Below are 10,988 nucleotides of genomic sequence, written 5' to 3'. Positions count from 1 at the left end.
GCGACACGCCAACCCGAACACGACACGATTGCCAGACCTACTTGTTTGTATAGTTAACTTTAAGGTTACGGGGGTAATCCCCTAGTTGCAAGACGTTTAAAGTTTGTTGATGATAAATTTTTGTTGAATAAAAAGTAGTAAAACCTGAAACATAATTATAGTTTAACGAGGGTCAGCATTAGACATTAAAACAAGGTCAACCGTTTTACATGTCCCCACATCCAACATAGGAAAGGAAAAGACTAATTTAGGCACCCAAGTTGCTGTAGCCTGTTGGTGTTCCGAGTATGTTCCAACCCAAGGTACGGTGGCAGCAGCAAATCACTGTCTCTTGTTCTCTAGAAAGAAGCAGATAAAATAATATGTCAACTGAACTAGTTGACCCAGCTAGGGTGATGATGATAGTACGAGTCTATGAGAAATGAACAAGCTAGGTATATATCAATGGCAAAGTCAAACTACAAACCAGAAAAGGGTGAGATACAATATCTGAATCTTGTAGATACTTGACATTTGACAGATATACAAATGCAAACTTCCACTGATAGAGAAAAGGTAGGCCAAAGTCAGATGTCATTATGATGAAACCTAATTAATTAACAGCAGCTAAAGTTTCATTTACACGAATTACGAGAAAGAAAGGTTGCCCAAAGTTTTGCACATCCTGCTGCAAATCCAAGATCCAACCATATGATAAAGTAAATTAACAGTTCAACGGATACAATACGCTATGGATTGGAATAATTAATAAGAAACTGGAGATTATGTCAGCCTCTCTGGTGAAATGGTACACATGAATGCGCCGATCCCTGGTTCCCATGTCCTTCTCTTCTTCTGGAATCTAAGGTAACAAAACAAAAGTAAACATTAATACTTAATTTTCCAATTCTCCAGCCCAACAAGACTGTATGTATTATTAATCAAGGAACGTGACAGAAAATAAAAATTTACTTTCTCTGCACGTAATAATGTCCAGTATTTGTCATCTATACCCTCAATTGTCGCAGCCGGTGTCAATACCTGTGTGTGACAACAAGAAAAGAAAATAAAAAATATATAAGGAGAATAAAGTACATCAACACAGAACAATTGACTTGGAAATATATCTCAACTTGGTGTTGGCTATTAATTCAAATCTCAAGTAGCTGAGCATTCTGCTAGAAGATCGATGGAAATCAAGATTTCAAAATCAACAGTGTTGATCCAATGCGTACCTTATAAATCATGTGGCTGCGTAATTGAAGCAATCTAAGTTCAGCATCTGTCTTGACCTGTTTAAACATGCAAATTACAAGCTCGTGAATAATAAAAACACAACAAACAGCACATAGCTAGAAAAAATCACGTCCTTTGCTGATACCAACCACATTTCTATTCTTTCTTCAGAATAGAAATGCATGGATCATACAAGAAACTCAAAATGAGGTTTCACTTTCACATTAATGTAAATGCAAGTTGAGTTTAATCAAAATCGAAAGTAACTATTACCGTTTTCTTAATTTCAGTGAGAACATCTCCCACAGTGCTCTGCTTAGGCAGGCTAATATTGTGAATGGCAGGCTGCAAGCAACCACAACAGAATTCAAAACCCAAGCAAATATGCCGACAATACAGAGACTTGCAGATTTTAAATTTTAACATACCTCTTCCTTGGTAATGGTTGCATCGTAAAATGCAACCCTCAAGGTTTTCATATGTTGTAATTCCGGCAGACTGGTGTTTAACACTTCATAATACATAATACCATAATCCTGTTACCCAAATAGTATAAAAAAAAAAAGAGGGATTCTTCAGTATGTTTCGTCAAACCAAATTCTCTTGGTGAAAGTGGCATAAGTGACAGATATATAGAAACCTGAATGTAGTGGCGTAGCATATCTGGCAAATGTCCTTCAAAACGATACTGGATTGGGTTGGACTCTGGCTTTTTAAGATAATAGTTGTGACGAGTAAACCTGATTTTTGATGGATCGGCCACATCAAGTCGCTCAGCAACTCTGTCAGCCACATCATCGTATGTATGCAACTTTGACCTATTCATTCAAAACGATAACTTTGGTCAACAGTAACAATGACATGTGATGGGTACAGGTACACAAATGAGAAAGTCAAACTCACAATTCAAGAATAAAAGCATCCTCATTACTCATTAGGCCTATCCAGAGATCGAAAACGAACCACCTGCAAAGGGAATGAAAAAACGGATACTTCAATACAAAAACTTAACATTGCTCTTGATTAAGCATAGCAGACCTGACGATTTTTGACATGTTCCAGAAATGAAGGAACGTCAGCGTATTTGTATTCAATCTGGGATAGTTTCTGAAAGCAAATAATGTCTCCGTCCCTGATCTGAAAAGAAAAAAAAATGTTCCACTTCACATATAGGTAGCCAACTTATTGATGATAGGAAGGTTGAGACTAATAATACCTGGCTAGATCTAAATGAGATTCTCTTGTCAAGACGTTCACACATCACACATGAACCAAATTCTAGTTCTTGATACTTGTCAAATTTAATTTCCTGATGAGAGTGCACATAAATACCAACTCACAAATAGTAATTAGTAAACAAGCAAGAGCATGAGAGGTAATATTATACCTCATACAGTTCGATTTCTTCATCCGGACTAAATCCAACTATCTCATTTAATTTTGATATAATTTCAGTTGGTGTTCCAGAACTCCTCACAAAAAGCCTACCAACATATCTAGAAAAAAGTACATAATGTGAAGATCATAACATGTTACACGACTACCAGACCAAAAAAAGACAATAAACATGTTGAAAGAAAGTACCGGAGTTGTAACTTGTCAGGATCATAAAGCTTGAAGAAAACAAGTATATCTTCTTTGCTTATGTGAGGTGGAGGAAGCGGACGCGAATCCTGAAAACCAGACAGACATTACTTTTTTACAACTACTGAACAAAAGGTCAAGGACAGAATGCCAGAATCAAGCAAGCATCAAGACACTATTAATTACCGGGCCAATCACAGTTGTCTCCAAGAATAAATTCAGTTCAGCTTCAGCATTACCAATCTTATTGTAAGCCACCCTCAACTCCCCAACCTGTTGTTGTCAGTGTCAATGTCAAAGGATACAAAAACTTAAGAATGGTTGGAGACCATGTTTTTCATAAAATGACCAAGAAATACCGATTTTGTTTCCTCTAGGCGTGTTAAAGGCCTATAAGGACGGTATGTGTGGTTCTGTCTCTTTGCCCATGTCCAGAACCGTTGACATTCAACAGGCACACCAAATGCTCTAGCAACCTCTTCCTGCAGGCCAGTAAGATTAATCCATGATATTCCATAACAAATTTATTAAAAAAAAATAAAAAATTATATATATAGAAGAAATACCTTCACTTTGTTAAATGGCATTTGCTTCTCTACACAAAAGCTCCAAACTTTGTTATGGTCGACAAGATCAAAATATATATCCTTCCCTATCTGTTCAACCAGGTCTTGATCACGAGCAACCGCAACCTACACATGTAATTTAAATGAATGATGATTATTAGTACGAAATTCATGAAAGAAATAGATGATATCTCCACCACTAATCATCTACCAACTCACCTTGATAGTAGCGTCCTGTTGTTCTTTCTTCAAATGCATCTGGAAAAAGATAATTACAAGCTCAGACTTTGGAACCCATGCCCCAAAAGAAAAAAACTCAAACTTTGGATCCCATGCCCCGAAAAAGAAGAAGAAAAAAAATACTGGACAGCACAGGTACCAACTGTATGAACAGACAGCCAATAGCATGAGAAAAACATACCTCATTGAGCTTGTTGGCTTTGTCCTTCGCCCCAACACAATTTCTAACAGTATGGTCAAACGCCTTGCAAAAAGAACACCTACTAATTGGGTACTCAATTCGAAGATCGGACAACAGATATCCATTACCATTAGGGAATGAAACAGAAATCCCACCAACCAGATCTCTAGTTGTGTCAACATCAACCAAAACTCTAGCATATTCAGCTGTATGCGACCCAATCTCACAAATATGTCTTGTATGAACATCAACGCCTATAGGAATACCAAACATGCTAGACATGATCTTCACCACATCCAACTTCCACAACCCGCAAGGCATGTCATACATTCGAATCCAAACAGGGTTCTTTTTATCTTCTTTATGCTTGTCAAGAAAGTGACCCGGACCCCACCTCTTGAGAACAATTTGGACATCACCGATGGTCCATGGTCCTTTTTCTAGAGCATCTAACATACCTTCATCAATGTTGAATATGAAAATATAAAAACCCTTAAGCTTCTTCATGATATATTCAATTTCAATGTCATGTGCTTTCCACAGATTACGAATTCTGTCATTAAAGTAGGAAAAGTCCGGCTCTTGCTCTTCCACAGTACAAGAACCACAAAGGACACGAGACCATTGAGGACCCCCTTTATTGACTAGGCTCACATTGTTAATATAAGGCTTCACATGTTCAAGCTGTAAATCATTACACCTTGGGTTTTCATCCACTACTTCAACAATTCTCCGCTTTTTTGCCATATTAGATGAACCATCGCCTCCACCCACATCTAAATCAGCCATATCACCAGTTTTTTGGCCATCAAGAATATCACCCTTGCCTCCACCAGTTGGGATGCCATTCAAAGCAGCACCACCACCATCCTCAACTAATGCATTCAAATTATAAAAACAAAACGTAAATAACCAAATAAGAACACAGCAGGCCACATATCAATATACCATGCACACAAACACTTCCCAGCCTCAACTGAAATTCCTTTATTTCTTTCATTCTTGAAACAAGGTTTAAAAAAGAACCATTCATTATAGATTTTTTTTAGAACGACTGGATATTATATATAGAGAAAAACCAAAGAAAAGACTAGCAAAAAACTAGTCCATCAAAAAGTACATCAAGAGCAAATAGCTAACTAGAGGTTTTGGACCATTCGTGATAGATAAAGGAAGCAAACAGACTTCAAAACAAAAAACGAGTCATGATGGCCGGATAAAGGAGGCAACAACCTTCTATAGGCTGAGTACCATCGAGCAATGCATCAACTTGCACCGGGTCCCGTGGCTCCGTGTGCTGAGCAAGCATCTCCGTGTCTTCTTGATGTCAAATAAACAAAAATTAAATAGTAATTATCCGGGCGGTGGATCCACCATCCATAATCCCTTCCAAAAAAAACCGCCTCGTCCCCGGCAAATTAAAAAAATAAAACCCTAATTCCATGCATAACCCTAGCACGATCAGAAAACCATACAAAGAATCAATAATAACGCAGTCACTATACCGATCGTAACAACACTTCAGAGTAATTCAGATTTACATAACAGCAATAACTGAAACTTCGAAACACCGAAAGAAAGAGAGACGTACATCTAATGGTTGTGGATTGACTATTGTCACGTTGCGAGTGAGGTGAATAATGTCCGATCAACGTAGTTTCTAGAGGGACCATTGTAGGGAAATTATGAGGATGTTTGGCATTCTTTTTAATGGATACCAGTGTAAAACTATTTATTACACGGGTTGATTAAATAAAAGATTGAATACTAAAAACAATAATTATTTTTTTAAAATAAAATTTAAAATAAAGAATGAAGAAACTATTAATTAAATTCAATACTTTACATATATAAACATAGGGGAAATAACAAAAATGCCCTACGAACTTTCTAAGGTTTACCCGTTGAGTCCCTAAAGTTTTTGTCGGGCTTTATGGGTCCCTAAATTAGGATATGACCTGCTATTTTAGTCTCTATCAACTTGTAATAGCCGGTTCAATGACCTTTTAGACAAAAAAAACTCACATTGTGCCCCTATAAAGCCAAAAAAATAAAATCAGGACCAATTCGAACAAAAAAAAAATCTCATTTTCTTCTAAATCCTCAATTCGAAGAAAAAAAGAAATTAAATCTCGTTTTATCTATGAACCTCATCAAACCCACACATCCTTCTTAACATTGCATCCATCAAACCTACAACTCAGAGGGAGAAGGAGAGGTAGTTTGGCGATTTTGAATAGAGAAGAAGGAAGGAGAGGGTCAATTCCTTGAAGAGCTGAAATCGAATTAAAGAAAATAATGGAAGGGGGTTGTGATCGAGAATCAATTAGAAGAGGAAGAGGGTTGTGATCTTCGGTGAGGGTGTGTGACGATCAAGGGTGAAGACGGAAATAAGAGCAGCGATCGATTTCTTGAGAGGTACGAATTGAGTTTTTTTGGTCTAAAATGTCATCGAACTAATTTTTTTTTTTTGCTTTATAGGGGCACAATGTGAGTTTTTTTGGTCTAAAAGGTCATTGAACCGGCTATTATAGGTTGACAAGGACTAAAAGAGCATGTCATATCTTAGTTTAGGGACCCATAAAACCCGACAAAAACTTTAGGGACTTAACGGGTAAACCCTAGAAAGTTCGTAGGGCATTATTGTTATTTTCCCTATAAACATATAAGTATTATGTGGCGTTTTAATTTAAAATTTAAAAAAAAAACTACAAATTGACATGTGGATATTATTTATTCTAAAAATATAATAAAATGACAAGTGTCAAAAATCATTAGAGATTGACACGTGTCAAAAAAATACTTTTATTTATTAAGGAGGATTAGGAGGATGTTTGCCCTTGTGGTTTTTTTAAGACAAAATGCAAATTTGGTCCCTATGGTTAGCAAAAAAAATGTGGATGGAGTTCAAAAAGTTTCTAATTTGCACCACTGGTTCAAAATTACAAACTTTTCGTGGATTTGGTCCCTAGACAATTTGAAATGACTCTTTTACCCTTTTGATTTGTTTTTTATATATTCTTTATTAATTTTAGTATTTAAATGTTTAAAAAAAAAATCCTACCTCATCCACCCCTCTCCACCGGTAACCTCTCTCTCTCTCTTCACCAGCAAAACCCTCTTTCTCTCTTCGTCTTCTTCATCCCTTCAAGGACAAAAACACTAGGTAACATAATTTTATAGCCACCTTAAAAAACTTTAAGTCACCAGCGTCATTGAAATGATTCCCTAGAACTGGCGTAGTTTTTGATCTCGAATGGAATTCCCCCAAAAACCGATTCTCATGAATAATGGGGTCTCAATCTTTTAAAGCATCCTATTCCACACTCCTAATTCATAAACCTCACCCCTCCCTTTCTCTATTGGGTTCACCACACACAAGAACAACCACGAGTTAAAACCCATATCTGCAACACCTTTTGGTGGTGAACTTGAGTTACTATAAAGAATCATAATCTACATATTGGACCTTCAAGAAATTGAATCAGAATCTGAAGATTAGGCCTTCAAAAAATTGAGATATGGAAATAATGGTGCTAAACAAGTGCTTGAAAATCAGACCTTCATCACATACATACACCGATGAACATAAAATTTGACACCACCTGAGCATCTAAAAACCCTAAAATCTCAGATCTGAACAACTGCACACATACACTAATGGCCGCTTCGCTCTTGGAGGTTTACCATTTGAAAACCTAGCTCCGACGGTGAAAAATCCTTTGATGGAATGAGAGACTCAAGAAAGAGAGTAATAGAGGGAGGTGATGGCTTATCGGTGTTCTCAATTTGTTTTATCAGTATGTGTGTGTGTGTGTTTGTTGATTCAGTAAGGGAGAATGAGAGACGCAAGAAAGAGAGAGAGAGGTATGCATGTGCACATATGTGTGTTTAATCTGCATCGGTTTTTCCAAAACTTCATTATGTGTGCTCATATGTGTTAAATCTTCATAATCATTTCCCAGAACTTCATTGGGTTTATAGTTTTTGTATGTATATTAGTGTATGATTGTGAATTAAATCAGTAAGAGAGGGGTAAGGGTTATCGGTGTAAGAGGTGGGGGTGGGAGGGGTGTTGATAATATTTTATTTTTACTTTTTTTTTACTACTGAATAAATAAATACATAAAAAAATGGAAGGGCAAAAAATGTTGTAACATCCGGATTCCTAGGTACTATGTTTGATCATTTATTTTGAGTAAAGAGAGGGACTCGATGAGTTGGCGCTTAAACTCGTTGAGTAGGATCGCGATTGGTGACTGGATTAATGAACGAACTCGACGAGTCGGAAAGGGTGGACTCGACGAGTCCGCGCTGCGGGTTGAAACCCTAAATCCCCGAGCTTGTACCCTATTTAAAGGACCTTATGGCCCTTAAATGCGGCTACCTTCGTCCTTGAGAGTACCAGAGCATCTGTGAGCCTTGTGAGTGAGAAAGGAGGCCATTGTTCACCATTTCTTGTGGATTTTAGCGAGAAGGAAGGAAGAAGGACAAGCTAGGCGAGTTGGGGAGCTTGGATCTACTTCCAGTTGATTAAAGGAAAATGTTGGAGGTATCAATATGTGCTTATTCTCTTGGATATGATGTTTAGCCAAATCTAGGGTTTCTTTATGCATGATTTAGCGTGAATATGGAGTGAGTGAGGTCCCAAGGTGAAATGATTCTTAGATCTCGGCCTCAAGAGGTCCAGAGAGTCCCTATCACTATGATTTATACCATCCCTTTGGAGTTATGAACCTAGGTAGCCATTTTAGTAGTTATTTCACCAAAAGAAGCCTTGGGTGCATTGCATGTGAGTAGTAACGTCTGTAGATCCGGGCTAGTCAATTTAGAGATAATAGGGGTCAAAAACAACTTTTTGACAAAAGATTATTTAGAATAAATAATCTTAACCAAGTTGTAGAATACGCCTCAAGGGTTATGTACATATAAATAACGTTGAAATCCGAGTTATAACGAAGAAGTTATGGTTCGTCGAAGTTTTACGGCAAAACCGGCACGACACCGGGAGACGTAAATAGTGAATTTACGATGGAGTCCGTATGTAGAAGTTATGAATTTTACGCGGACATTTAACAATATAATCTCCTCATACTGTTAAATTTAAGACCGGTCGAGAAATAGCCGACGGAGTCAAAATAAAAGTTTTAGATCTTATTTTTACCTATGTGTGGATATAAATAACGTCAAAAACGGAGGTTGTATGTGAAAGTTACGGGTTTTAGAAGTCGGAAGTGTGCTTTGCGAAAATGGGTGATGTGGCACAATCTTGGCCATTGCTTTCTCCCCAAGTCTTGCCACTAGATGGTAACATGTGGCACAAAGTTCAACCATTTTCACCCTATAAATAGAACCTCTCCCACCCTCATTTTCTTCACACCTTTCCCATTCTTTCTTCTCTTGACTCTCTCTCTAGAACCTCTCTTTAACCCCGAAACCCCCCAAAAAGCCTAGGGAACCTCCCTAGCACAAGGCGGAAGCCCCGGAGTGCTCGACGGCTCCGAGAAGAAGAGCTTTTCGACTCGGGAACGCTGCTCAAAGCAAAGCCCGGTTTTCTATAAAACCCATTGTAAGTGAGCTACGCCTACGCTATTTTTAATATAACTTTTATTTAATTATAGTAACGTTATTAGGAACTTAGAATGAGTACTTGGGCTATTATTATGGGTTATATAAGTATTGTTTAACGCTTATATAATAGTAATAATAGCTACACTATTAATTAGTCTCGGCGAATAATAGACTAAACTCTAATGGTAATAATACTAGGTTTCGTCAAAGGAAATTTTTTTTTTTTAAGAAGCGAAGCGCTGTCTGAATTCGGAATCACCACTTTTTCAGGTGAGTGCATGGTTCCTTTCATCTTACACATAGATATAAAGTATTATATATAAAGTATGTGTTATGTGTGCATATTAACTGTATACTTTCTATCTATGTTGGATGAACGATTTTATACAAGTTTTATATGATTTAAACTGTATATGTATTTATATCTACATAATATGTTGGGTAAAACATGGGTAGATGAAATATAAGTCGGATGATGAGTTGAGAGGTGATATAGACCATGAGGTAAGGGTGAGAGGTGGACGATGTGAGAAGCCTTGTTCCCAAAAGCTGGCCCCGTCATCTAGCAGAGTATGGATGACAACCACAGACTATTCTAGACAGTCCAGTGGAACACTAGCAGGCTCGCAACCTGTAGGTGTTGTGAACGATGTGTTCACCGGTGTACTCTAAAAAACCCATTGACATGTATTGCCAGTGGACTCTCAAAAATAATATTGTCAATAAACGAGATAACCCTAGCAGCTGTGCTCGAAGGACAATACTGGCAGCTGCGCCTCATATAGAATATCACAATTTTGGCAGTTGCGCCTAAGTGATAGAACTAGCAGTTGTGCTTGACAGCTGTGTCATTGACAACGATGGACTTCGTACCTATTCCTTAGGATAATCCTTAGGAATGAATGAATGAGAAATAGTTGATTCTTAGGGTAGATCCTTAAAATTAAATAAGATAATATGGATGGGTAATTGGGTTAACTGTTTGATGATTAAACAAAATAATTATATTATTGTGGGTTGAAAACCCTATGTACTCACCAGGTTTCCCAACCTGACCCACTCAGTTTATTTATATCACAGTTGTTGATATGAAGTCACATTACACTAAGAGATTAAGGAGATATAAATCACTAGTGATAATGAATGTAAGTTCTGTTTATGCTTATGTTTCTGTATTGACGATGACATCCCAAATGTTTTAAAATGAATAAAAATACTTTTCTTCGGAAATGCTTTGATAACGTATTTATCATGTTTTACTGGGAACAAATTCCGCAACATTTTTATTAAAAGAGGTACTCTAATTTTTATAAAGCATAAACAAAATCGGTCTTTTCTGGCCGAGAAAATGGGGATGTCACATGAGTCAAATTTCGACCTGTACGTGGTTATCGGTCGTGGGGAGGTCAGATCTATAGACTAGAGAAGCAGATCTAACCTCAGAAAGTCATTTGAGTGTTGTTATGGGAGCAACTCGTCGAGTTCCTAAGTAGACTCGACGAGTCAAGTCGGTGTTTGCCCCACGATTCGTTGCAGGGTAACCTGACGAATGGAGGAGGGACTCGGCGTGCCAAGTGAGGCTGGAAGGATTCGGAGGACCCGCGTGGACTCGTCGAGTTGCCCGTATACAC

The 10,988-nt window shown here is 37.6% G+C and overlaps 2 protein-coding genes across 4 annotated transcripts; both read right to left on the bottom strand.

The window, feature by feature from the left end:
• Positions 1-592: 592 nt before the first annotated feature.
• LOC122194467 (ubiquitin C-terminal hydrolase 13) lies at positions 593-2,041 on the bottom strand. The gene is made up of 7 exons (XM_042899758.1): positions 1,856-2,041; positions 1,644-1,751; positions 1,489-1,560; positions 1,215-1,271; positions 952-1,020; positions 728-841; positions 593-667 (listed from the first exon to the last, which is right to left on the bottom strand). Exons 1-7 carry the CDS (start codon positions 2,039-2,041, stop codon positions 593-595), a joined length of 681 nt encoding a protein of 226 aa, XP_042755692.1.
• Positions 1,896-5,495, bottom strand: LOC111889317 (uncharacterized). 3 transcript variants are annotated; one of them, XM_042899335.2, is made up of 13 exons: positions 5,378-5,493; positions 5,020-5,238; positions 3,787-4,661; positions 3,585-3,623; positions 3,366-3,491; positions 3,159-3,281; positions 2,986-3,072; positions 2,800-2,888; positions 2,603-2,711; positions 2,432-2,524; positions 2,254-2,352; positions 2,119-2,181; positions 1,896-2,033 (listed from the first exon to the last, which is right to left on the bottom strand). In XM_042899335.2, the coding sequence occupies exons 2-12, from the start codon at positions 5,093-5,095 to the stop codon at positions 2,143-2,145; spliced, it is 1,755 nt and encodes a 584-aa protein (XP_042755269.1). In that variant the 5' UTR covers positions 5,096-5,238; positions 5,378-5,493; the 3' UTR covers positions 1,896-2,033; positions 2,119-2,142. The 3 variants fall into 3 exon arrangements, with proteins under 3 accessions (XP_042755269.1, XP_042755267.1, XP_042755268.1); XM_042899333.2 differs by lacking the exon at positions 5,020-5,238 and having other exon boundaries at positions 5,378-5,495; XM_042899334.2 differs by lacking the exon at positions 5,378-5,493 and having other exon boundaries at positions 5,020-5,371.
• Between the last annotated feature and the right edge of the window lie 5,493 nt (positions 5,496-10,988).

This window comes from Lactuca sativa, chromosome 2 (genome assembly GCF_002870075.4).
Source record: "Lactuca sativa cultivar Salinas chromosome 2, Lsat_Salinas_v11, whole genome shotgun sequence".
NCBI classification, from domain to species: domain Eukaryota; kingdom Viridiplantae; phylum Streptophyta; class Magnoliopsida; order Asterales; family Asteraceae; genus Lactuca; species Lactuca sativa.
This window is presented reverse-complemented; position numbering and strand designations above follow the sequence as displayed.

What these genes read in the sequence shown, in the direction of transcription:
- LOC122194467 (XM_042899758.1), bottom strand. Translation starts at nt 2,041, where the DNA reads ATGAATAGGTCAAAGTTGCATACATACGATGATGTGGCTGACAGAGTT. An exon ending in TGCTACGCCACTACATTCAG is followed by an intron (nt 1,752 to 1,855) that starts GTTTCTATATAT and finishes TTTGGGTAACAG; the next exon opens with GATTATGGTATTATGTATTA. An exon ending in CATTATTACGTGCAGAGAAA is followed by an intron (nt 842 to 951) that starts GTAAATTTTTAT and finishes TTGTTACCTTAG; the next exon opens with ATTCCAGAAGAAGAGAAGGA.
- LOC111889317 (XM_042899333.2), bottom strand. Translation starts at nt 5,459, where the DNA reads ATGGTCCCTCTAGAAACTACGTTGATCGGACATTATTCACCTCACTCG. An exon ending in AAGCCAACAAGCTCAATGAG is followed by an intron (nt 3,624 to 3,786) that starts GTATGTTTTTCT and finishes ATCTTTTTCCAG; the next exon opens with ATGCATTTGAAGAAAGAACA. An exon ending in GCCTAGAGGAAACAAAATCG is followed by an intron (nt 3,073 to 3,158) that starts GTATTTCTTGGT and finishes TGACAACAACAG; the next exon opens with GTTGGGGAGTTGAGGGTGGC.